This window comes from Dromaius novaehollandiae, chromosome 7 (assembly GCF_036370855.1).
Source record: "Dromaius novaehollandiae isolate bDroNov1 chromosome 7, bDroNov1.hap1, whole genome shotgun sequence".
Lineage (NCBI taxonomy): Eukaryota > Metazoa > Chordata > Aves > Casuariiformes > Dromaiidae > Dromaius > Dromaius novaehollandiae.
Window position 1 is genome coordinate 19,928,364 of NC_088104.1, and position 27,712 is coordinate 19,956,075.

General features: G+C 44.3%; 1 protein-coding gene across 1 annotated transcript; it reads left to right on the top strand.

Annotated features, from left to right (window-relative positions):
- Positions 1 to 187: 187 nt before the first annotated feature.
- On the top strand, positions 188 to 6,609 carry TBR1 (T-box brain transcription factor 1). The gene is made up of 6 exons (XM_026123537.2): positions 188 to 1,371; positions 1,698 to 1,852; positions 2,189 to 2,310; positions 2,663 to 2,821; positions 3,698 to 3,759; positions 5,642 to 6,609. The coding sequence occupies exons 1-6, from the start codon at positions 680 to 682 to the stop codon at positions 6,483 to 6,485; spliced, it is 2,034 nt and encodes a 677-aa protein (XP_025979322.1). The 5' UTR covers positions 188 to 679; the 3' UTR covers positions 6,486 to 6,609.
- The last annotated feature ends 21,103 nt before the right edge of the window (positions 6,610 to 27,712 follow it).

Sequence of the window (27,712 nt, forward strand, 5' to 3'; positions counted from 1 at the left end):
GGAGCGGAGCGGAGCGGAGCGGGCGCGGCGGCGGCGGGAGGGGGATGTGCGCGGGCGCGGAGCGGTGTTGCGCGCCGCCGAGGCGAGGCCTCCCGCGGTGCTCCGCGCTGCCCCGCGGGGAGCCTGGAGACCCCGCGCTCGCTCTCGCCTCTGCTGCGCGGAGGGGCGCGCACGCAGCCTTCAGGGAAACGCAGGGCTTCGGCTCTATTTTCCAGCCATAGTCGTAACAAAAAAACGCTGGAAAGGTCACGTAATAATGAGCTCTTATAGCAAACACACACCTCCCTTCCCCCCTCGCCTTCCTTCTATCTCACAATAAAATCATCTCCTTCAATTTGCCATGATCGTCGCGACCAGGAGCCAGGTGATTATCCTAATTAATGTCTATCTAATTAAATTACTGTCAGCGGTTAACCAATGGCAGGAGCCGTTTCATCCTCTCCACAAGCAGCAAGATCAAAAGTGAGTCTTTCCTGATTGCTGCATAGTGTCAATTGGCCAATCTCTTCTCCCAGGGAAAAAAAAAAAAAAAAAAAAAAAAAGTAAATCAAACGTTTGGGAAGCATTTGGTGGATGAAGTGCTTTCTGTCTAGTGAGGGTCCCAGGATGTCTAGCTTCTGATACTGAGGAGCCCTTCCAGAACCAGGGACTGAAGGGTTATTCCTGTGGTGCTAGAGCTATGCAGCTGGAGCATTGTCTTTCTCCCTCTATCATGCTCTCCAAGAAATTTCTCAATGTGAGCAGCAGTTACCCACATGCAGGCGGATCTGAGCTTGCCTTGCATGATCATCCCATTATCTCGACCACTGACAACCTGGAGAGAAGTTCACCTTTGAAAAAAATTACCAGGGGGATGACGAATCAGTCAGATACAGACAATTTTCCTGACTCCAAGGACACACCAGGGGACGTCCAGAGAAATAAACTCTCTCCCGTCTTGGACGGGGTCTCTGAGCTTCGTCACAGTTTCGATGGATCTGCTGCAGATCGCTATCTGCTGTCTCAGTCCAGCCAGCCCCAGTCTGCTGCCTCTGCTCCTGGTACCATGTTCCCTTACCCCAGCCAGCATGGACCTGCTCACCCAGCCTTCTCCATCGCCAGCCCCAGCCGCTACATGGCTCACCATCCTGTGATCACCAACGGCGCTTATAACAGCCTCCTGTCCAACTCTTCTCCGCAAGGCTACCCCGCGGCGGGCTACCCCTACCCCCAGCAGTATGGCCATTCCTACCAGGGGGCACCTTTCTACCAGTTCTCCTCCACGCAGCCGGGGCTCGTCCCCGGCAAGGCTCAGGTCTACCTGTGCAACAGGCCACTCTGGCTGAAATTTCACCGGCACCAGACGGAGATGATCATCACCAAGCAGGGCAGGTAAGGCAGCGCGCCGACCCGAGCCGGGGCCGGGGCCGAGCCGCCGGGCGCCGCCGCCGCCGCCGCCCCGGGGGAGCCGCGGGGCCGCGCCGGGGCCCCCGCGCCGGGGCCGGGGCCTGGCGGGCAGCGCCCGCTGCCCCCCGGAGGGTCCCCGGCCGCTGCCCTCGCCCCTTCCCCACGGAGAGCCCGACGCTGCGGGGAGGGAGGTTCTCCGCATTTTTTCCCGGTGGCTGCTAGGCGCCCTGAGGATAAGGCACAGCGGGCTGGGTCCTCTGCGTGTGTGCCGCCGGTGGTGCATTTCTTTCTTTCTTTTCTCTTTTTAATAGGCGCATGTTCCCTTTCCTAAGTTTTAATATTTCTGGTCTCGATCCCACGGCTCATTACAATATTTTTGTGGATGTAATTTTGGCGGATCCCAACCACTGGAGATTTCAGGGAGGCAAATGGGTTCCTTGCGGCAAGGCGGACACCAATGTACAAGGCAAGTTCCTCCAATTAACACTTTTCCCGACACATATGTAGGTGAGAATGATTAATTAAAGCCTTTGTGGACTGGCTCAGGCGACTTCTTAAACGAGAATGGGCCAATGATGCTTTTTTTTTTTTAAAAAAAAAAAAAAAAGGAGGGGTGAAGGAGAGAGTAAAAGATGTTCGGAAAATGCTGTTTTAATCCTGCTCGGCTAAAATGGAGGGAGTTTCGGCAGTAAAATGCTGCTAACTTTAATGGGGTCCTTAGACCCCGTGCTCTGCTGCAGTGGCAGAACCGGGTTACGCGGGTGAAGTGTGATGTGGTGGTGTTTTTTGTTGTTTTGTTTAGGAAACCGTGTGTACATGCACCCCGACTCCCCCAACACGGGTGCCCACTGGATGCGTCAGGAAATCTCCTTCGGGAAGCTAAAACTTACAAACAATAAAGGAGCATCAAACAACAACGGGCAGGTCAGTGCGAGGAAGGCAGGTGCTCCGCGACCCTCCTTTTTATTGCTTTGGGCAAAATCCTGCAGTCTTCGGTCGGATCTGTATTTCCTTAGATCGCGTTGTTAGGTGAAAAAAAACGGGGAGGAGGGAGAAAAAAGCCCCCTGGTTCGTTTCGCTAAGGGCGCTGCCGGCGCTAAGCGCCCTGCCCGGTGTCGCCCCGCTGCGCGGTGTCGCGGGGAAGCCGCACCGCGCGGGAGGCGGCGGCGGGTCCCGCGGCGGCGGCTCGCTCCGCGCTGCCGTCCGCCTCGCTCTAATCCCCTCTCCTTTCCCCGGCCCCCTCCTCCTTCCTTCCTCCCTTTTCTCTGCCCGACAGATGGTGGTTTTGCAGTCCCTACACAAATACCAGCCCCGCTTGCATGTGGTGGAGGTGAACGAAGACGGGACGGAGGACACCAACCAGCCGGGCCGAGTGCAGACCTTCACCTTCCCCGAGACCCAGTTCATAGCGGTCACCGCCTACCAAAACACCGATGTAAAGAGCTCCCTGGTCTCCTCCGGGCGCGGCCCCTCGCTCCGCGCCGCGGTTCTGCGCCGGCCGGGGCTGCCTCTGCCCGGCCTCGCGGCGCCGTTTTGCAGCCGCCGAGGCTCGCGGGTCCCAGACCCTCGGCGCGATCTGCGCGCTGCGGACGTCCGCGCTCTCTCGCGTCTCCCCGGTGAGGGCGGCCGGGCCCCCCCGAGCGCGCTGCTCCCTGCCGAGCCGGCAGCTTCCCGGAGGGGCCAGGCAGGCATTCTGCCGGCGCTTATGCCGCTAAACCTAGAGCCCCGTGTTTATCCTCGGCTCTTATCTCCCTGTCGGGAACAGCTCAGATAGCTGGTAGAGCTTAACCGTTAAATCTGCAAAAGTCAATTAACAACCTCATTGACTGCACTGGGGGTGATGAAACAACTTCCTAAAATTAAAACCTCGTTAATGCACGGCTGTGTTTTGGAGAGATGTCGTTTTTGCTCTAGGCTTGTGCCCCCTTCTTCTTTCAAATGACATATGCTTGGTCCACATTTTCGCTTTAATTGCTTTGCTAGATGCAAATGCAAACTCTTAGCTGCCGTTTTGCGGTACGCTTTCCCCTCATTTCGGGGTTTAAATGTATTCATAACCATGCAACATGAATAATGACACTTCTGAAAACGTTGGGATAAATAATTTTTATAGCAATTGGGGGGGATTAAAGTAAATCTAACAAGTCGACTTTGATCTCTAAAAGCATGCTAAAGCTTTGTTTTCCACGTTTCAAAGAGAGGCAGTTTGATCGACTGGAATACTGCATGGTCCTTTACAAAATGCCTTGGCTGTGCTCGCGTGTATTTTTCGTGCTTTCACAACGTGCATTCCGGCCCTCTGTCTCCCCAGATCACACAGTTGAAAATAGACCACAACCCTTTCGCAAAAGGCTTCCGAGACAATTACGACACGTAAGTAAACCGTATTTTTATTACCCTTCTGCCGGCCGCGCACGCATGTCAAAGCAGGGGGCTTTAAGGCGCGGACTGGGCTCATTTCAAACTGCCGTGCGTCATGTCGGGCTTTTTTAGAGCCCTGCGGGAGGGAAGGAGGCCCCGCAAGCTGCCCCGACGGGGGCGGCAGCGGAGGGGCCGCTGCACCGCGCAGGCTCCTGCTCCCGGACGGCCGCTCTCCGCGGGGCCGGCGGCGGCGCCGCGCAGCCTGCGCGCTTGGGGGCCGCTCCGCGCACCTGCGCCCGGAGCTCGCGTTGGCGCCTGTGACGGTTTCTTGTTGGTTTTCCCTGCCGTTTGTCTCTGCGCCCGTTTCCAAGTTTCCGTCTACTCATCTGCGCGCTGGGGCTCCCGTCGAGTGCGGGCTGGGGCGCTGGGCAACCGGCCCCGTCTGAGCAGCCCCGGGCTCCGCAGCCCCTGGTGCCCGGCGGAAAATTTCTTCGTCTCGTTGTGTTCTTCCCTGGGGCTGGATATTTTTCCCCCCCTTCTGGGTGGAGCTAAAGACTCGAAGTTTGCATCGCGGCTCGCCCCTCTGCTGCCTCTGCTCGTGCGCCCCGGGTCCACGAGGTGGGTTCGCCCCCCCGGCCCGGCCGCAGCGGCTGGGCGCCCCGGCACCCCGGCTCCCCCCGCCGGGGCAGGGCCGCCCGGCAGCGCCCGCCCGGTCCGCGGGGCACCGGGCAGCGCGGGGGCGCGGCGCTGGGGCTCGCCGGCCCCGCCGCCCGCTCCAGCTCCAGCTCCGCAGCCCGGGGCGGCGGCTTCGGGCGAGGAAACTCGCTCCCCCTCCGCGCAGGCCGCGGCCTCCGCCGCAGCGCTCCCAGGGCGCGCAAGCCCGCGCGGAGCTTCAGCGCCTGCCCAGGTCTCGCTCTGCTCCAGCCGCAGCGCAGCGGCCCCGCAGCGGGGTTTCAGTGCCAGGCTGGAAACGACGCCGCGGCCTGAGGCGGCGCGAGAGGGGCCGAGCAGCGGCCCCCGGCCCCGAGCGCGGGGGGCGACCGCGGGCAGGCGGCCGCTGCTGCAGCCGCCGGCGCTGTGCGGAGCCCCCGGGGCACCCGCGCCTCCGCGCTGCCCCGCCGGCTCCGCGAGCCAGTGCGCGGCCTCTGCACGGGCTCCGTGGCCTTCACCCCCAGCGCCGAGTGCTCTTCCCTTTTTAATAGGAAAAACTTTATAGGGCGTCACTTTAAAGGAGACGGGGGGAGGGGGAGCTTCGATGTTGTCTAGCACGTTGAATTTGTTTAAGGGCCAAGTTTATTTTGGATAAGAAATTCCAGGAGGCGTGGAGGGTTAATTAAAGCACAGTTTTAGCCTGAATTAAATACAGATAGTAGTTATTCATCCATTAAAGTTTTTATAATCGCAAATTGCAGCCCAGCATGGGAGAATTATATATAGGCCACGCAGGGAACACTAGTTGCGTCTGGTTTTACATTTCCTACAGTAGGTGTTTAAAGATTAGCTTAATTTAAACTCGGTAAAATGTTGATGGTTCGTCTATGACTCCCAATAATAAGTGTTAAACAGCCGATATAATTCCGTAGCCTGCCATTCACGCTGCTCGCTGCAAGTGGCCGCGCTGCCTGTTGCGCTTCTGAGGGGACCGGTCAATGTGTCAGAGCGCCGGATTCCCCGAGACACCCAGGAAAGCCGCCGCGATGCGGGTCTCCGGCAAGCGCAGCCCGTGGCACCCCGGCTGGCTGCGGCAGAGCCGCTTTCGGTGCCCCCCGCGCTAAGGCCCGCCGCGCTCCCAGCGCCGGGCTCCCGGCGGCCCGGCCCGGCCCGGCTGGGGCGGCAGCGGCGCGTCCCGCCCGCCCGGCCGCGGCACCCAGCTCTCCGCCCTTGTCTTTGGCAGGATCTACACGGGCTGCGACATGGACCGGCTGACGCCGTCCCCCAACGACTCGCCCCGCTCGCAGATCGTGCCCGGGGCCCGCTACGCCATGGCAGGCTCCTTCCTCCAGGACCAGTTCGTGAGTAACTACGCCAAGTCCCGCTTCCACCCCGGGGCAGGAGCCGGCCCGGGGCCCGGCGCCGACCGCAGCGTGCCCCACACCAACGGGCTGCTCTCCCCACAGCAAGCCGAGGACCCGGGGGCGCCCTCCCCGCAGCGCTGGTTCGTCGCCCCCGCCAACAACCGCCTCGACTTCGCCGCCTCCGCCTACGACACGGCCACCGACTTCGCCGGCAACGCGGCCACGCTGCTCTCCTACGCGGCGGCCGGCGTCAAGGCGCTGCCGCTGCAGGCGGCCGGCTGCGCGGGGCGGCCGCTGGGCTACTACGCCGACCCGTCGGGCTGGGGGGCGCGCAGCCCCCCGCAGTACTGCAGCAAGTCGGGCTCCGTGCTGTCCTGCTGGCCCAACAGCGCGGCGGCGGCGCGCATGGCCGCCGGCAACCCCTACCTGGGGGAGGAGGCGGAGAGCCTGGCCCCCGAGCGGTCCCCCTTGCCGGGCGCCGAGGACTCCAAGCCCAAAGATTTGTCCGACTCCAGCTGGATCGAGACACCGTCCTCCATTAAGTCCATCGACTCCACCGATTCTGGGATTTACGAGCAGGCCAAACGGAGGCGGATCTCCCCCGCGGACACCCCCGTGTCCGAGAGCTCCTCGCCCCTCAAGAGCGAGGTGCTCACCCAGCGGGACTGCGAAAAGACCTGCGCCAAGGACATCGGCTACTACGGCTTCTACTCGCACAGCTAGGCGCGGCCCCCGCCCGCCGGCACCGCCGTCTTTTGCACAATAACTCCTCCGCGGTTAGCGCACTGACCCCCGCCCCGAGCCGCCCCTCGCACCGCCCTCGCCCCCGCGGCCCCGGCAGGGAGGCCGCGCCGCGGCCGCCACCCACCTCCTCCCTCTCCGGCGGCGCCCCGGGGGCGCGGGCGGCAGCAGCGGCTCCGCCGCGGCCGCTCCCGCCGCGTCTCCGAGACCCACTGATAAGTAGGACGTGTAGACTGAAACCGCGCAGCGCTTCCTTCCTCTCACCACGGACGGATAACAGGGGATACCAGTAATAGTGGGGAAAAGAGCCTGTGAAATGCCTGTACATAGTACTCAATTTATTGTAGCCGAATACTTTCCTTTCCTTTGGTTTTGTTTCTTTCTTATTTGTTTGGGGTTTAGTTTTGTTTTAATTGTGAAGTCACAAAATTTAGCTCTTGTTTAAATTCCTTTACCCCCCACTTCTTTTGCTTCCTCTTCCACCCCCCCCCCCCCCCGTAAACACTCTCTCTAAATGCCTCTGGAAATACAGAATGGGCCGTAGCTGTAGCAGCGAGTAATGGGTTTCTCACTTTCTCTGCAGTTCCTCGCATGAAATAATTACGCCGTGCCCTGGGCTAACACAGCTAAGAAATAGCTGAGCCTTCCCTTCAAAAGAACAGAAATAACTCTCGTAGGAAAGTCGATTAAAGTAGCATGACGCCTTCCGAAAGCAAAATTAACTGCCTCTGTATTTGTCTTTAAAAGGAATAGCTCGGCATCAGCAATATTATTATTTTTGTGGTATTCCTTCCCCCCCCCTCGCCCCCAAGTGCCAAATCCATTACTGGTCCCTGCAGGTGCCAAATATGCTGACAAACTCTTTTCAAATTTCTTTGCAGTTTTCCCCTCTTTCTTTATTTTGCTGTAAATCTTTGTAATGAATAATCTAAAAAAAAAAAAAGATATAGACGACTGAATTGTTGGTAACCATAGTGTAGTCCAGTGAAGATGAATTGTGAGTTGTATATTTTACTGCATTTAGTTTTGGAATTGACTTTTTCATAAAGTAGCTAACCGAGATCTGACTTCCTGGGGAATAAACTACGCATCGAAAGTAAGAGCGATGTTTCCTGTGAACCTCTTATTATACTAATGAAGGAGAAGTAATATCCCTCCAGGTCTCCCCCCGGGGAAGCAGAATAGGAAGTCTTCGAATTTTGAGTAGCAAATCTATACAATTAACGCATTTTTATATGAAAAACAATTACAAACTGAAATATGCATCAGGCTAAATATTCAGTCTAGATTACAGTCGACGGGGAAATTTCCTAATAGAAATTCAGGGTCATAAACGTGTGTATATTTTTGACTCTTCTGTAAATCGAATGTTGTGGTTTTTATATTTGTTCTGTTATGTCTGTGGAACTGAATAATTTATACAAGTACATGCTCCATTGAGAAATGTTTCGGTTTTTGCCCGTTTGTATCGTCTGTGTATAACAAGTAAAATAAACCTGGCAAAACGTTAACGTCGTGCAAGCAGTTTGCCGTTTCACACGTGCGGAGTGCGGTGGCTCCAGCGAGCCTAGGGGAAGGCACGAGCGCCAGCTCGCCTCTCCCCTGACCCGCTGGTGGCCAGGCGGGAGCCTCTGCTTCCCTCGGCGCTGGAGGTGCGTGTTCCCAGGGCTGCCTCCTCTCCCCCAGCCGTAGGTCCGCTTGTCTTTTTGGGGGGCGAGTGTAGGGTAGAGGGCTGGTGACAGCGTGAGCTTCCTGGCCAAGTGTGAAGGCTTGCACTCGGAGAAAGGGACGAGAAGGCGTAGCCGGCTCTCAGAGGTGTATAGCGCTCCAGGTCTTGGCGTTTAAAGCCCCGCAGCGTCTCGCAGGCTGGAGTGTCCGGCGCTGGCGCGGAGCTGGGCAGCTGGGAACGGCGGTGCTCGGCCGCAACCTCGCCTCGGCCCCGCGCGGCCGGAGGGCGCGGCCGGGCACCCGGCACCGCCGGGGCCGCCTGGTGCCGGAGCGCCAGGTCGGGCTGGCCCGGACCGGCGCCGTTTCGGAGGCAACCGGCCGGAGGAGCCGCGGGTGTTGCGCGGGGGCGGAGGAGCCGCTGTAAAGACCTCTGTGTGGGCCGTAGGAGAGGTGCCTTCGCAGCCCCCGTGCGCAGCTGCTGCGCATCGGCTACGCGGCAAGTTTTGCTCTGGCTGCCCCGTGCCCGGCTCCGCGGGGTAGCGCGGCCCGGCAGGTCCGGGGAGCCCCGCTGCGCCATCGACGGGCCCCTCCGACGGCGCAGCGGCTGCTCCCCCCGCCGTAGGCTGCGCGCCGCTACCTCAGCGGGGCCCCGCCGGCTGCAGCCGGGCTGCGCGGAGGCCGGGCGGGCTGGTGCCCCGAGGGCGAGCCGGGGGAGCTGCCTCCGCCGGGCCCGGCCAGGGCCGCAGCCGCAGGGCCTTGCAGCGGGGCCGCCTCGGGCCGTCGAGGGTGCCCGGCGGCGCCGCGGTGAGCGCGGCCCCGCAGGGGCAGTGGCGGCCGCGGGGAAACGCGGCTGCTTTCCCCAGCCCGGGCGCCGCGGAGGGGGAGCGGCGAGCCCCCTCCCAAACCGCCTGGTGCGGAGCGGCCCGTCCGCGCAGTGCCCTCCGGCTCTCTCGCTGCCGCCGCTGCGGCGGCGTGCGGGGCTGTCACCGCGGGGTCTACCGGGGCTCGGAAAATCGGTGCTTTTCGGGCCCCCTTCCCCGCTCCCGGCTACGAAGGCAGCTGTCGGCGTCGCCCGCCGCGGACGCCCGTGTGCTGGCCCGGGGGGAGAAGCCACCCGGCCCCGGAGCGCCACCGTTGGTAAAGGCGGGAAACCCTGATAGGTGTCGCCGGCGCGAGCCGCCGCGTCCAACGGCTGCCCCGCGCGAGCCCCCGGGCCGCCGCTCCGCGACGATCGGTTGTCGCGAAGGGCTTGGCTGCGTTTTACTTAGCGAGTTTTATTTGGCGGGTCTGGGATAAACACGTAATGTGTGACAGGTCTGAACAAAACCCTTTCCTGGGCGTGAGTGGTTAATGTTATTCCCTAAGTATTTCGACAGGATGTTAAAATTCCGTAACTATTTCTGCGAGAGGTTGGAAGCGATAAAGGCTGCTGAAGTTAAATAAAGGCTTATTCCCGTCGGTAGGTCAATTTATTATTACTATTACTATTGGAGATGCAGGTGTGTATCTGCTAAACGTTATGTTTACTGACACGTTAAAATGTTTGTATTCATCTGGACTCGAACATGCAGTTTTTGACCCAGTGTATGTAAATGATAATCTACTCGCAGCACGCTCGGTTTAGTTGAAGCAAAACCCTGTGCATGAATTTGTTAGACCAGCAACTAATTGCATGAATTTTACATGAAGTATAATTTGTATTATTATTCTAGGCATGTTGAAAGGGCTTTTAATTTAATTATTCTGTAAAATAATCTGTGCTATTGCCCTTTCTTTGCTTTATTGAAATAATACAAAATCAAGCTCCGAAAGAGGTGATCCTTAGAAAGTAATTCGAAGTTCTTATTGGTAATATTTTCCACGATATTTCAAGTTAATAATATATCAAATGTAATACAGTGATTTGCGCTCTGCAGATTTTGCACGATTATGCTATGCATATTTGATGACACATTGCATATTTTAACAAGGTTTTTAATGACTGATTGAAATGTTTGTTAAGATATTTTTTAAGAGCTGGAGGAGAAATGGTTGTGGGAAATGTGTGTAATAGAATAGTGATAAGGATGGGAGGGTTTTGATTGACAGTATGAGGAAGCAGATGGATGACTAGGTAGGTCAGAGGTAAAGATGCCTTTGACAGCTTTTTAAGTTCCTTTGGCCATTTTGGTCCAATGAATCATGCAAAACATGTGTACATTTCCAAACTGATGTCTCTGCATCGTTTACGGTTGGAATCCTCATCTTTTCAAACCCACCCTAACCTTCTTTCATCACCACTTGACGTGCTATGTCTAAACTAGATTGCAAGATCCTAAGAAGGCAAGAATCTGTCTTGTATTACTTGTCAGCAAAAAAAAAAAAAAAAAAAAAAAAAAAAAAAAAAAGTAAACCTATGGAGCTAGAAGAACAACCGCGACAGATTGGCAGAATAGGCGTAAGGTGGGACACATTCTTCTTAATTTTCGCTGTCTGGTCATCACTCCCCTCCCCTAGGTAGTGCTCAAGGGAGCCATGGTGAACAATAATGTTTTTTTTTCCCCCAACTGGCATGAATCTCAATCTTCGTAAGTCTGATAAGGGACCTAATTGCATAATTTTCCTTATAACATTATGCAGTGCTGTTGCTATAGTTAAAATGGGTTTTTTTGCAGTCTGCATTTTCAGGTGCTTTGTATTTCCCCCACAAATTACTCTATCAACTGGAAATGTTCTGGTTTATCCTTGTAAAGGGATACTGTTTTTGGAAACCTTTTTTAAATTACAGAGGACAGTTTTTAAATTTCTGTGACATGAAAAAAGAACGCGTGCATATTGGGAACAGCAGAATAAAAGACTTTGCATGAAAGCATGTTTTTCAGGTGCTATTTCTGTGCTGAATGGACAGAAGTTTTAATTTTAAATATTAAAACTTGTCATGAATGTGGTCTCCAGTGGGGAATGTGTGACTTGCTAAGATACGGAGGAAAAGTTCAAGAAAAAAATGAAACAGCGGAGTGATAAGTAGATGGAAGGCAGCAGACTGTTCACATTCAGTACCCTGTTCTTTTCAGCTAAATAGATGTAATATGCTCGCAGTAATCTAGAGAGCCGCACAGCTTAATGTTAACACTTCATGCATTTATCAGAATATTATTCATGCATTCATCTTCATGCATTTATCAGAATGCATATTGATTTGGGAATACACAAACAAAAGCACTGCTTATTTCAGAGCACGATCATTTGAAAAGTTTCCATTTGTTGAAATATATATACCTGTATTTCTCTTAAATTTTTGAGCACAGATAATATTTTCCTCCTTAGAGAGGTAGCATAGTCATTTATCCCTAAAATGCAAGACTGCTGTTCCTACTTAGACGTAACTTTGGCCTTAAGATATATTAAACAATAAAACCTGTGATGTTTTATTCATGCTATCACTATAATTTCTCATAGTTGTAATGTTTCTAACACTAAGGGGCTGATATGAGTACAAATGATCTTGCTGGTTTTGAGTTGATTTTTTTTTAGGCCAAGTGTAAGTAGATAATATTTTAATTTAAAAAAGTTAAGGGCAGAATGGATGAAAACTGCAGGTACCTTACTTCTGTGTAAAACTGTAGTATTACAGTGATATTAATGAGCATTTATTTCTGAAGCTTTAAATAAGAAACAGCTGGTAGTGACTTTGAATACGTTTTAAGAGACATTTTAGGTAAAATGTTGATAGCTTGTAAATGTGTATTCCTACCTTAGTCTCTGATCGTGCGTACAAGTTCATATGTGTGAACAACGTAAAGTAGGAGGTCAGTCCTACAAAGACTATTCACTTGTCTAAAAATTCACAGACATTTATGTTTTCAGGATCAAGGCCTTTTTCAATAATTGTGATAGTCTTGTACCTTGAAGTGACTGACTGATTTAGAATACACTTAATAATTTGATTTTAATATAGTAGAAACACTGCATTGATGAGTTACCAAAGTGCATCATGCAAGCTTCTGCTTCAGTCATTTGTAATCTGTTTTTTGGCTCATGTAGTAATTTATTTTTTTTTAGTTTTTCAGTGACAGCATTGAAACATAATTTAAACTTCTTTCTAAAAAACTCATCCTAATTTCTGTGGTCCATGTTATGGAATTCATTTTTGTAACTAGGCTTCTTCCTTGAAGTATTTTTAGTTCCAGACTGACTGCTTTTCATTTCCTTATCTAAGCAGCAGATAGTATTGGTCTGGGACTGAAGAGGAGAAGAGCAACACCAGTATTTTTTTGTCCTTTTGCCATATTTTGAACGTAGAGAAAAATTTACGTGGCTGAAAGTTGTCCTAATTTAGATGGAAACACCCACCCACCCAGAATTAAACTGAAATCATAAATGTTAGATAACAAATTTGGTGATTGATTAACAAGCTGGTTACAGCTTATTTACCTCTGTGAAAATGTTTGCTGAAGGAGAGATGTTATTTATTGGGGAAGACCGCAGCTGGAGTATTAGATCTCCATCTTCCATAGCTCTTCTGTTGGAGATGCTGAGGAAATGGTGGTGGCTCTATGGACTCCGGGGAAAATGAGGGCTAATACCTGTGCCCTGCCCTGCCTCCCGGGAACCCAACCTCTCAGTAGTTTGCAGAGGGCCTCACGGCGTCGTCTCCTATCTCACCTGTTGTTCTATGATTGGTGCCAACATTTTTAGATCTGAGCAGTTACTTCTCTGTGGGTTAAGTTTCCTTTCAACGAACCATTAAAGCATCTCCCCTCTGTCCCCACCACCTGTGTTGCTACCACCTTATCACTGTACCTCTAAACCACGATGGTTTTGTACGTAGGCATTACCTTAAGCCTGGCAGAAACTCCCTTCTGGTAGCTCAGTTTACTTGCTTTCCTGATGCTTAGGAGAAGACAACATTTGACTCAAGTTAGATGTAAAGCATTGAATGAGAGGTAAAAAAGTTTGCTTTCTATTGTCAGTTCCTGAATCAAGCTGTTGAAAACATTGTGCTTAACTGATGAGGGGTAGGGATGTTTTTCAGAAGTCTCTGAATGATTTAGCAGCCCATGTTTAGAAATGACAGAAATCTCACTGAAAAATTAACAGGAAAATTATGTTTCTGAATGATTTCTACAGTTTTGACAATTTTATTCTTGAATACGTTATTGAGCAGTTATTTCAGATAATAATTGAGGACTGGTATTTGTTCCAGAGTTGTAGTCAGAATACTGCAGATTAAATCCTCAACTGGTGTAAGATTGTGTCATTTAATTGGCTTCAATAGATCAATACTGATTTTTATCATCTGATAGTTTCTTCTTGTGGTTTAGATGCTGTCTGAAGCAGGTGCAGTTTGAAAGAATGAATAGGGCCAATTTGACTTGCATATTGATTTTTTCCTATGTTAATATAATTACAAAAATGTCAACTCTTGTCTTGTTGTACTTACATTTTAATTTCTCTCTGTTTATATTAAAAGAATAAGTGAAGTTTCACTTCCACTTATTGTCAAGGCTGATTTTAAAATGCTTTAATTGTCTTCATAGTGAGATCAAAAATGGTTCGGTTGGTGTTTATTATCCAAAAATTTGTCTTTTACTTGGGGGCAGTATCTAGGCCAATGGTATTCCTTTAGCATTAACAAAATGTTCAGAAGTTGAGTGGAAGGAAGTTAATCATATATTTTCAATCTTTCTTATTTCTGTCTGAAATTTTGTAATGTCCAATTCCTTTTCGCCTACTTTGTGGTTTTATTTATAGTGTAGCACTCTTTATTTTGTGTTAAACAGAGTCAAAAAGACCCTGATATCAACATTCTGTATTGTATTTTTAATACACTTCAGTGTTTTAGTAAAGTGTTTCCACATATTTTTCAGTTGTTATTTCCCCCTGACCATTGATATCAATGAACGTTATTTAAAAAATGCAAATTTCTTTTTATTGCAAACTAATTATATTTTTTAAGTAGACATCACAAAAGTGCTATGAGTGTAACACCAGAAATTGAAAATCAGCCATTTAAAATTTAATATAAAAATTTACTTTATCAATGTGCAGACATAAGATTGTTTCATGAATAACATTTGTTTTCATTAGCTATACATAGTCTAAAAGGCTAAAAAACCACAATGGTCTATTAGCAACATATGCTTATTTTCCAAATATATTCTAACAAGAGGAACAACACAAATAATTGTTCTACTACAATATAAAGTTCAGCATAAACATGTGAGTAAGTCTTTGTAGCATCAGGGCCCATGTCTGTTTTGCTTTAGCAACTTCAGCTGTTGCAGATTTTGGGGTGTTTTTTCTGCTGGTAACTAAAATGCAGTTTTGTCTTTACGATCAAATTTCCTACCCATTGGGGGACAAGGGGAATACCTGTGCTCAATACACATGGTACTAAACAGTATTTATATTTAATTTTACTTTGGTATCTACAGCTGCCTCAGTATAAGGTTCTAAGAGGTTTTCAGTGTACATGTGTAGCTCTGTGCACCCAGCCCTTTTCAGAGGGTTAGCTTACTGCCGGTGCAGCTCTCTGAAGTCACTTTGATGGTGACGAGGCAGCTGCAAGAGGAGGGCAGCACAGCCACGTGCACGAGGGCAGGGAGCAGGGAGCGAGCAGGACTGTCTCTTTTGGGGGCAGGTAGGTATGAGACAGCCTCATCTATAACACAAAACCTGCCCTCAGAGAGTTGTCCAGGATAATGTACACATTGCTGTACACCAGGGCGATGATTTGGGAGAGCTCTGAGTTGCTGCCTATGTACCAGTTGTCCCCAGTCAGTCTCTGGGTTGGTCTCCTTTCCCTGGGCAATCTCCAGTGCTTCCCATGAGCTTCAGCCTCTGCACTGCTCTCCTCCATTCTCGTTCTTACCATGGGCTGATTCACTGACTCGTCCGTGGCTTGGTCTGTTTGGAGCTTGAGCACTCACAGGAACTGTTGCTTAATTCCTTTTGTAGAGGATGCTTAAACAAGGGTCTTTCCTTGTTTAGGATTAGTGAAGAGGAACAGATTTGTGGAAGGCTGCCTTCTTTTGTATCCAAACTTTTTTATTTACTCATGCATACAGTTTCTTGTGGTTGTAAAGGGTTTAACTCACATAAATTGTTTAACGTGCCACACTTTGATTTTTCTGTGGTGTTCTTAAGAATCTACAATGTTAATATTTTTAGCATTTGTAGTTGCATAATCAGAGTCTGTTTCAGAGTTTCCTCTTAAATAGTATGGAACAGGTAAAGCACTAGTTTGATGGGTGTTGCATTATAATTTATAATGCTGCTATTGATCTGATTTTGATCCTTTAGTGTTTTTTTACAATTTTAACACCATTTTCCAAAAGACTACTGGCCAGTAAATATCTTAAAATAACATGATTAAAATGATATTCTTATTTTATAAGATATTTAAACTTGTAACAAATTCTAGTCTATACTATCATTACAAGTATGCCATATCTAGCCAGTATAGATTTTATCTGTAGGATTAAATATTTAGCTTCAATAATAGTGTTATTTCTGAATAATAGGACAGTATTCCAGAATGAATATGCGTTTTTTCCTAGGTTATACAAACAAGCTCTTTTGCTTGAGAAATTTTGAGTTTTATGCATTTCAAGCTTGCTTTTCTGTTTTTCATATGATGCTATTGTAATGCAGCTTTAGTCCATCTTCCATATTTTTCCACATCTTGGTGTCCTTCTATTTTGCTTCAGAGTTTTAGGGGCAACTCAGCTAGTGCTTTTAGGCTACATCACTAAATATTTTTTCCATTTTTTTTGTGTAAGGATTAGGTATGTGTTGTACAAACAGACCAGCATTAGTGTGGCTTGCAATGTCCTTTGCAAAATATTCATCTTGTGTTATAATGCCCGCAATGACAGACCACAGCTTGTCTGAGAGTGGTATGATTTTTTTGAGCATCTCTACCATGAGACTACAGAGTGTATATGTCAGTTCTACTGAAAGCATGGATTGGGTATCAGCTGTCATAAAATCGTGTCTGGATTTATATTCTAGCTGTAAATTTCACAACTGTCACCTAAAGAATAGCCTCTGCAATCTAGGAGTTGGATCTTCTGACTTTTTTCATGGTTGTTACTTGTAGCTTTGTTTCTGGCAGTTTCTCATCTGCTGTATAAAAAAAAAAAATCAATAATTTTGCACATATATACTAAAGCTGGAGGCTGTTTTTTGATTGTGCATGCTACAATTAGTTATGTAAATAGCAGCATATGCTACAAGTTTCCAGTGATCACCCTGTCTTTATAGAAGTGTTGACTCAGGCTCTGCTTAGAAGTTAGTTGGCAGAAGTGGTTGGTGCTCAGTGTCACAGGCTCCAAAGGCATTGTTTTCTTCAACAATTCCCTCTTGTGATTACTGTTTTCAGTCCATCGCTTATGTTTTCACACCAAAGCCAATATATGGCTTCCAATGTGCTAGGGTGGTAGTCTGACTTCTGTTGGGAAACTTAGAATATTATTGCTGTAGCTCTTTGTATGTCTTAGTCTGTATATAGAGTGATACTGGTAAATGTAGGTGTGCTGTTGTTACTACTGTCTGCCTAAGTTGTTCAGTTTTTCCCTCCAACAAACTTAGGTTATTTCTTTAAGTCTGAACTTGTACTGCTGTCTGAGTTCTAACTCAGCCCTTTCCAGAGCTTTTGGGGATATATAATTAAGTTACACTATTATTTATTCCTATATTAAAGTATTATTATTGCAGCCTCTTTGATATCATCAAGTATTTCTGTGTCTCTTCACAAAATATGATGACTGAAAAATGTAATCCAAAAGGTAGGTTGGTAAAGCAGCAACTTTCAAATGGTGCTTTAAAAGTGTTCATGTACAAATTACTATTATTATTATTATTATTATTATTATTTTTCCTCTTTCCTAGAAGATCCTGCTGGAGCTCTGATGAAGCATTTGGTGTGGAGCAGCTTTTGGCACTTGCAGTTTTCCGGTAGGACTTCCGAATCTTAAACCACAAGCCTCTGAGCTAGAGGAGCTAGGCAAATTAGCTAAAGCTTATTACCTAGTGCCTTTGTTCTAGCTCTCTGTACAGGGGGAGCATCCTTAAAGATAATTTTGGTTAGGAGTTCTTTATTAGTGAATTCTGGAGGAGTTTGTAAATCCAACAAATATCCTATATTAGTAGGTACCACAACTTAAGACAAATTAACTTACTCTTAAGTCAAATTTGTGCTATTATTTTTGAGTCATTACGGATTATTTGTATCTATGTGGTAACACCTTATTGCCAAGGGCATATGATAGTAAAGCAACAATGTCATAGTAAACAGCTTAAAGGCTGGCATGAGATGAAGTTAGATACTGTGAAAAGCCTCCAAAAATAATCCGAACAAAACTCAGGTGAGAATCCAAAATTCTACTGTGGATTGATGAAAAAAATTTTTGAATATTTTGAAGAGTTTTCAGACTAATTGATATACTAATTTCTAAGGAGCAATTAGTTCAGTCTGCTGGGTGCATAGACTAAAAATAAAATGTACTGGATGAATATATTTCCTCAGAGATGAGGAAAGACCCTAAATCTCAGACAGCAGAAGGATGAACTGTTTCAAAAAGGAAACTGGCATAGTCTGTGAGGTAAGAAATGAAATCCTATAGCACAGTATTTTTGATGACCTGGGCTGGTAGAAGTAATTAGAACTGCAAAAAGAAAGAGCAGTCATAGGTAGCACAAGCAGCAGTCTTTCATCAAAATCTTTTATCCGTGTAGTCTTTCAGGATCATTAACAAATTATTGTATGTATAAAACCTTTTATTTTACTGAAGGACAAAGGTTATTCTTTGAGTTGGAAGTTTTTAATTCCTGTGTATTGCTAAATGGTACAATCATTAGGTGCTTCTTTGGATACACGGTTTTGTTAGCACATGCTTTCTGTTTCATCATATGTAAAGTATGCACACTATCATATTTTTGAATGAGTATGGTGGCTCATGGAAGAGTAAAGTCCAGTGGCGATGCGACCCGCTAGTCTAACAGCTACCTTTAAGTGAAATTTTGGTGGTTATAATTTTTAAAATTACTTTTCTTTTTTTTAGCACTTTGCACTAGCTAAACTAGTCTTTTAGAACAAATTTGCATTAAGCAAGCATAACTTCTGTGCATAGGCAAATACTTAGAAACCAACTGTATTTATGCTAATCATATTATTGATAAGGTAAATGATGAATGTAGAATCAAGTAGGTTAATTTGGCCTGATCAATGGATTAAAATGCTGTTTTGTGAAAGTAATTTTTTCTTTAAAAGTAAACCTATTCTCCAAATGTATTTAAAATGTTAATAAACTATTAAATGAACAAGTAACACTATATTCAACATTTTTACACCATTTCTACAGTGGGTAAAATTGTAGTATAAAGTTGGTGTATACTCGATAACAATTTACATGTTTATTTTACCATCTGGTAAATGTGTAAACGATATTTTGAGAAGCACATTTCAAATTCACTTTAACAACTTATCCCCGACAATATGTATCCTATCTCATGTACTGACTGGAAGGATTTTGAAAACCTCTCAGAAAGAAATACAGTAACAAAACATATTATTTTTTTAGTGGTGCTTAAGACCAAGCTTAGCATCAAATGGAGGTCATTCACTGTTTGGGAAAGATTTTGGGAAGTTAGTGGTGTGAAAGAGAGATTTCAGGCTTTTTTATATACCACAATATAAAGATATCATATCATCTTCCCTAAAGAAACCATAGGGTGCATAGGTAGTAATAACAAAACAAATACAGTTTGCTGTGTTGTTGTATAACTGTATTGTATCCTTTCCAGGGGGTTTGAATTTGCTATCTCTTGTGTCTAAATATGGGAAGCTCATTATTAGAAGTGTTACAATGAACCCCAAGTGGATTGCTTTTCTCATGTACTTTAACAGCACTTTGACACTGCAGCCTTCTGCCTTTTTATTTTAGTCTTCTGTTTATTGGTCTCCCTGGATTAAATTGCAAGCACTTTCTTCAATACAACAAACTAGAGAATATTCTTTTGTAGCTTGGCTTTTATTCACACTTTCCTAGCTGTTATTAGTCTTAACTGAAAAAAAAAGACTTCCCTTTCTCCTCCCCCAACCCCAATAAAAATAATAATAAAAAAATGCCCTGAAAGCAAGTCTGCCTGGAGAACACCTCCACACTAATTACCATCTGGCCAATCTGCAAATGAGGTTTGAGAGCAGATTTCAAATGTAGGCTCCAGATAATCTGTGCCTTGTATTAGTCCATTACTCTTTATTAAGAGACGGATTTGAAAGCGTTTAGGCAACTAGAGAAGCAGGCAGGTGTCTTAGAACTTTTGAAACCCTACCAAACATTTATTTCTTCATTCCAGTGTCCAAATACTTTTGACCTGGTACATGGTAAAATACCAGCCTCTGAGGTTGGCAAAGCCCCTTCAGAGTCTGTGTCAGCCAGTTTTGCTTGAGTATATACCTTAAAGATTTCTATTTGGAAGAAGAACAAACAGACAACAGTCTTAAAACACATTTTAAAATGTATTGGTGAAAAAACTGTGTAAAACAATTTGTATAAATTATAATTATCTTCTGTATCAAAGTTAATGAATTAAAAAAATTATATTTAGTTATGTGCTATTTCAGCAAGTGTGAAAAAAACCCAATTTAGTACAGTATTGATCTTGAGTAACTGGAGAAACCTGTAGAGCTGCTCTGAATTTATGTGTATATGTATGCATCTAACAACAGATTTTAGCCAAGTATTAATAAAATTATTTGCCATTAAACAGCAACTTTAACTCTAAAATATTTATTGTTATTTTGTGCAAGTTAATTAAGCACACTGAATTTGACATTACTGTTTTGTTTAATTTAGACATTAAATGTTCTTCACTAATGGATTTCAGGATTAGCAGCTATTTTCTCTTCCTTTTATGTAGCTCTTATGGAGCATAGGCAGGACCTTTCCCATTTGTAAATCAGCACAATCAAAGATGATCTAATGGCTATCAGACTGATAAGAAATTTGCTTTTTCACCTGTGTTCCCTTTGCTGACTGCTTGTTCTGCCTCAGCTTTGTGGAGAAAATGGTGTCAACCTTATATAACTTTTATTCTATTTTTTTAAGAGAGGGGGAAAAAAAACCCAAACCAGAAACCCTTTTAGGAAAAGAGCAGTAGTTGTTTAGGATACCTGCTGTTACAAGCGATCTTCCTACAGGAACTATTTAGTCCATAGGTAAAGTCTCAGTTGAGAGCAACTGGGAACATGGGGTACTAAAACTGAATTTTGTAGAGCCAAGAGCAGTTGTTAACCTGTACTGAAAATGTCTTTCTCTTTAAATCAGTTGTTGATATCAGTATTCTGGAAGTAGATGCTCAAGGAATTACTTAGAGGCTTAAACTGGCTTTAAATTGGAATCATCTGGAAAAAATGTGCAACACTTGGAAAATCTATTTGGTAGAGACCTGAGGAGGTTTCCCAAAAGGATGCAGGTTTGAAGGTAAGTAATTAATGGACTAGGCCTTGAATACTGGGTAGCTTAGCTTTTATTGACTTGTACTAGAATTTTAATACAGCAGTTTTTCTATGAAGAATTAAAAAATTCTTTGTCCTACAAAAACTTACTGTCAAACATGGCAATTGCAACCAGGAGTGCCCACACTAGGAATAAATCTGCTCCTTAGCTCACGGTCACAGTTATTGCGGTAGATTCCAGGAAGAATCTACCCTGAAGAATCCTTGGCTTACAAAATTTAATATGTGTCCCAGATTAAAATAATGTTTTATTTTTAGTGAAAAATACCCAGGCCCATTTAAGAAAGAATAATAAAAACTGGCCTGTCAAAAAGGTGATTTTAAATTAGGCTTCCATTTCCTATATTGTTAATAAATGATGCTCTTTGGCCTCAGGAGCTTCCCCCCCCCCCTTTTTTTGCCTGTGTCTGCTTATTTCCGAAAATTGTAAATATCAAACTATGTATTCAATATTTTAACTTTTTAAATGAACTTTTAAATGTAACTTTTCATTTTTATAGATTTTATTATTGGCTAAAATGGACCTGATAAAATGGCATAAATACATAAATGGAGATTGATAAATTTATTTCAGACTGCCATATGGGAAGGCTGATTATGAGGGCATGTGGAGCACAAAGGCAATTAAAGATATTCTTACTTCTTACTGTGGACCATTGCCTTCTTCCCCATATTCCTTGGAAGCTAAACTGAATAACATTTAAAAAAAATATTTAGCTGAGGATATAATAAATTTTCTCTTTATGTATTCCCTTTCTCTACTGACAGTCAGATTTGCATTAAAGAACATGACACCGGTGACTTGCTGGCAGCTTAAGTAATTGGGGGAAAAAAGTGGTTATTCATACGGAAACAGGAGTTGGCTCATTACAGCCAATCACCTGAATAGCAAATGGTATGGCTGCCAATAGATGGAGAAAAAGGCAAGTCTAGTGGAAAATAGGAGCATTTAAAGGCCAAGAAAAGACATATGGTCTGTCTATGCTTGCCTTATATGCCTGGAAATTATAAATTAAGCTACGGTATAGCCCACCACCTTAATGTGAAAATTCTCCAATTCTTTTCATCTCAATCTTGAGAAATTTAATAAATTTGGTTAATACTACTGTCTTCGACTTTTGTGTCAGCATTTAAAACTTTTTATAAAAATGATACCTGAATTGATTGTTGTCTTTTTGGTTGATTGATTTGGGCCATAAAGGGCCAAAAAGGATGTACTACTGGAGTACTCTCTCTTTCGTAGCACTTGCAGATGTGAATCTGTTCTGTCCTTTACAGATGTCCTTATTTTCATGAGGGCAAGCAAGAAAAGAAAGCAAATGATTCTTGGCAGCTACTTTTTATAAGGTAATTTTGTGATGTTGGTACAAAATGATTTCTGTTTTTAAAAACACTAAACATTTTAATGGATCTCTCTCTTACTTGATGTTAGCTGTAATCATAGTTTTAACATTTTGTGCTCTCCTTTAGTCTTTAAGGTGTATAGTATTATTCCTGTACTGAAACAGAATCCAAGTCCAAATTGGCCCTATGCGTTTTGAAAAAGTTGAGTTTGAGGTGGTTATCTGATCAGCATCTCAGTGAGGCATCAGTAAAAGCTGAGCGTACAAAATCCTTTTCAAATCTGGTGCTTGTTATTTTGCTTAAGAGGCCAGGTTCTTGAACATCTGAAGGCAGATAGAGTTTTGAAAAGATTTTGTGTAGCCTAAAGTGGCTGGAGGAGAGGGAAATGACTTTGCAGGTGCACATCTTTGTACCCTTTTATTCCTGAGGTTGAAAAAGGTCTGTGGAAGTTAAAAAAGTTTGTTTGTTTTTTAGATACTTCCTTATTCCCTTATTCTGAACCATCCCATGGTATGTAGTCACATGGAGGACAGATGCTGAATTCTGTGGGTTTTTTTTTTTTTTTGAATGCTGTGTTCTAAAGCTCTAGTGGTTCTCCTTTCCAGTTAGCAATACTAATAATTATATTATCAATAAACCAACGCGGTACCATGACATAAGTTTTCTGTCCCTTTATTCTCCATTTTATGTACCTGAAGGCAGTAGTAAAACTATTATTTGGGGTTTGTGTTCATGGGCTCTGAAACTATGGAATATTCTACATAGTCCAAAATTTCTCTGCTTGTGGCTGAAAAATATAAAAATACAAATCTTTTTGCTCTCTAAATAATTCCTAGCTTGTTTGTAATGCTATAAGAAGAATATAGTTTAAAATTTTGTTTTAAAACAGACTTTAGGGTTCAAAGAGGAACACTGGAGAGTGAAATGATGTATTATAACTACCATGCATTTAAAACTATACACCTGGTAGACGTTTTGGAAACCACTGAATTTGGAGCTGTATAAAAATGTATATAGGCTAACCTGAAGCAGTTATATCTATGCAGTTACTTATTGGGTCCAGTCACATAGTACACTTGCAGTTCTTTCCTTACCCTCGCCAACATTAGGTCATTTCACCAGTTATTCTGTTCTCCTCACACCTACTGTTTCTTTGACCTCCTTATTTTCACTGTCTCATTTCTGCACGGGGACAATAAAATAATACCAAATGGCGACAAGGAACTGCAGAAATGAAGTTAATGCATCCACTTCAAATCTGACATGCATCCCACGGGGTTATGTTGGGATGTCTGAGGTGTGGAGTAGAGAAAAGTCAATGTTTGCATAATTCTGACAAAATGCTGGGAAGAAAAGCTCTCTTGAACATACTGCTTTATTCTGGGATCACCCTGGATTCTGAGTAGTGCAAATTTTTATTTCAAGAGGCTTTCACACAGGCTTTGATTAAAAGCTTAGGATCATAAACAGAGCTGGGCTTTCTGGTTCCATCTTAGTGATGTTTTTCATTTATATCACCCCATAACTTTTCAGTAAACCCTTAACAGGTAAGACCAATTTAGATAACAAGAGCCTTTCCCCACCAGTAAATGATTGAATCACTCATTTACTGTAGCTCCAATTAATGGTAGTAGAAGTTACACTTGTAAATTCCCCCGTGCATTAATGAGAGAACAGACCCCCTCAGTTTAGTTAACCATCTTCCAGTTACCTGGCACTTTCCCCATCCCTTGTGAGCTCTCAAATATTTAATTAAAGCCTTTCCTTTTTTTCCCCCCACTCCTTCATTCAGTTTGTTGAGTTGTAATTCTTGTTGGCCTGATGCCTTGGCAACATTCAGCAGTTCTAATTGCCTGTATAGTCTGGCCTAGTCATGAAGCCTTTTAACTTTCATTCAGGCTTCCAGCAATATCAGCCTCACTGGTCTCAAGCTTCCCACTCAGGTTCCGTTCACAGCCCTTTAGCTGATTACTTGTTATGTATTTAAAGAGCTCCATACTGTTTATTTCATTTCCTATTTGAGATAGTCTGTTTGCTTAATTTTTTTTCTGTGCTAATTTAATTTTAAACATATAGGGCTGTCTTCCTGGTCAAACAAACCAGAATTTTGCATCCATATGTTACATTAAATAATAATAATAATAATACAACAAATAATAGTCAGTGCTTTCTACTTCTATAATGTCTACCATTGATGATCTCAAAGCATTCTTATTTTACAAGTGGTAAAATGGTGTCAAGAGACATGAACTACTTGTTAAACATTATGTATGACATCTGTTACCGAGCCAGGCACAGGATTGAGTAATTTGGTTTTCACTAATAGCAGTTAGTCTAATAATGCAATATGCTATAGGAGTGATTAGGTTAAAATATACTTAGATTGAATGGGCTGTACCCTTGTAGAGAGATGCCTTGTAGAGATTTTTGTTCTCAGAACACTATCTTCATTGGTGTATAGGACACAAAACTGGATGAACAGTGTAACCCAGCTGATATTCATGTGGACTCCATAAAGGTTATTAGCTCCTGCAACTATTATCTGTGTTGATTTTAGAGTCATGATTATCAATTACACATAGACAAGCCTGGTAAATTTTTGTCTCATTTTGTTTTCTGTCTGAAGACCTACCATTCTCACTTTCCTAGATTTCAGTCTACCTCTGGGTTACTGGGGCTACGAATTCTTTTGCGTCTCTGTAGAGATAATGTGCTAGTGTTATGACCTATGTTAATACAATTTGATTGTGTCCTCTTTCAATGCTAGACATTTTTGTTTACTCCCATTTTTGTTTAAGTCTGCCCAGCTGCTCATCACAGCTCTAGCCTGCAAGGCTAATACATGACCAAGGCTGCATGCCATTGCATGGTCCTTGTGTAGCAATGAATATCTGATCTTAAATATCTGCACTTGGCTTCCGGTATGTGTATGCTTGCGTTAGTTGTTATTATGTCATTAAAGAAAAATATTACATTTGCATGGATTCTTGTTTCTAAGGTCAGACAATGTAACACAGATATGAAGAAAGACCAATGCCATTGGGTCAGCAGCATATGTGAGTGCATGCCAACCAGCTGAAAAGAGGGAGACTTCAGTACTGCCTGGAGAATGATGGTAAGTATCATAAAATGATCATTCATAGTTTTCAGGAGCAAAGTTAGGTTAATTAGTATAGTGATACAAGGATTACTAGGGACTGCATAGGAATATAAGGTGGACTGTGAAGCTAATATCTAAGGCACATGGAAGTATAAGGTTATATGATTTCCTTGAAAGAAAAATCTTAAAATGGAAACCGCTTGTTTCCCTAAGACAAACATTTGAAACTGATCATTTCTGAAAAGCAAAAATATATTTAAAAAAGTGTTTGCACAGGATTTTATTTGCAAAATCGAATTGTCTGGTATGTCTAATTATTTTTATATTTTTCCCTTGTTTGACCTGCATTCTTGACCAGCAATTATGAGCTAAGTTTTATGCATAAATTGGTGCCCAGGGATGAGCTGAGGTTTCTCTTGGATGAGAACTGTGTGGGTTTTAAACAATAGCCTGCCAAGCAATGTATCATGAATCCTAATTGTCTTAGAAAACAGTTGTTCTTTTACTTCAGCAAATACTGTTGTATCCACATTATTAACATAGTTATGTATAGTCATTTCGAAAATCATTCTGAGTTTAAAGAATTCTAATGCTTTATACAGTGATTATGCAAAAGTCTCATGTATAAGCAATACCGATGTTACTGGAAGCGCCTCATATAGAGTCCAAATATAGCAGATCAAATGAAAACTGTGCTACATCTTAAGCAACTGTTGACCCATTTCCATATCAAATTGGTTTCTGTCATAGAAGACTGCTTCTCTTTTAGAGATATTTACTTGTGGTGTGCTAGCTCCAGTACAGTAAAGGCATCTCTTTTTCTGATTCTAATTGACCTTTAGTAATTGGTAAATTGATTTTTTCTAACTTTGTTTATTAGAAACTTTCTATTTAAGAGGCTCTCATAATTAAAGGATTGTTCCTACTCTGTAATAGGTGAATATACCACTGACTCTTGTAAAATCAGTCGCCATGATTCAGCACACATATAGAGACAGTGTTAGGTGTTATGACATGTGCAGGATGCATAGCAGTTGGCTTGATAAGCTCAGTCCTAAATATCTAAACTATAGGGAGGAAAACCTATTTAAAAAAATCACTTTGTCCCTTGTTTATCCAACTTTTTTGGGGGAATAGCAGAATTAATAGAATGTGGTATATCAGTAAAAATTCAAAGATTGCTATAAATACCTAGAGTAGGAAGAAGGTGAGTTGTTAGTGGTGTAACTTGTTTGTGTCACTTTGTTAGAACATTAACAGTATCTTAATATAGATTTCTTTTTTGGCTTCTAATGATACATTCGTTTCGTTGGGGAGGGGATGGGTAAAACTTGCTATTGCTGTTTCTTCAGGCATTCACTGCAGTTCCCTTATGTTATTCCCTAAAAATCTCTTCTGTGGCACGGCAGTGTGCCCTCTAGTGGGCTGACGCTATTGCGATGTTTTCTGCTCTGCCAAAATGCTTCCTCTGTTGCTACGTTATTTGATATGAATACTCTATTGTATGTGAAAATCGATGTAGGCAACGTTGCTGAATAGTAAATTTGAGTTTCATATAATATTTTTAAAGAATGTCTATTTTTAAAATAAAAAGTGTGATAACCAAGGCTGTAGGCAGTGGGACGGGTAGGACTACGGTGGGCCTGCCACTGCCTTTACTCTAAATAATCTGTTACATTGAATAATATCATGCCGGGCATACTGAATTATTCATCTAATATCAACAATATTTGAACATTTTTATGTCAAAATTTCAGCGAAATTTGATTTTTTTCCCAATGGTTTGTATTTGTTTTACTTATGTGTACTGTTGTCTAAAACACAAACATCTTGTACAATGCAAACATTGCATAAATTAATATTATTTTATGAATAAATTTAATTGGCTAGGTTGTTCTGAAACTTTAGCAGCAGTCCTGAGCTGAGTTCATAAATTTTTGGACACCAATGGCTATACAGGATGATTCAAATGTACAAGAATATAAATTGTAAACTCCATGTGGTTATACTTTTTAAGACTTTCCTTTGAAAAGTGAGGTCTAGTCACTTGGAAGAATGTCATAGTATTAACATCATGGTTTCCACTAAAAGCTGAACTCCTTTTCTGAGAACATGGTTTTATATATCGTTTCCCAAAAGAAGCTTCTGATCTCTGTTAGCAGAAGCTGTTTCCTCCCCAAACTCAAGCCTGGTAAGTCAAATATAGAAACAACAAACATGCGTGGTTTTATGTCTCATGTCAAAGATGATGCCTTTAGAAGCAGAGCCGTTTCCATTGCAATGTTAGGGCATGGTCCTAGTAAACCAGCGCTGCTTCGCAAGTATGGGGATTTTGTGTGTTGCAGGGTACATCTTGACTGTAGAATTAGACTAATAAATGCTTCCTGTGATCCATCATGTTACAAAGCCACCTGAGCTCTTGGTTCTCAGTGGTGCTGAGTGCTTGGTCCTCCACCCTCTGCTCGTAGAGTGCTTTGGGGAGCATAGCCATGCAGGGAATGGTCACCTGTGGAACAAGCTGCCCATCCTTAGGGGCCCACAGGGGAGGACTGGGGGAAGGAAGCCTTCTACAATGGAGTGCTTCATGGCGGA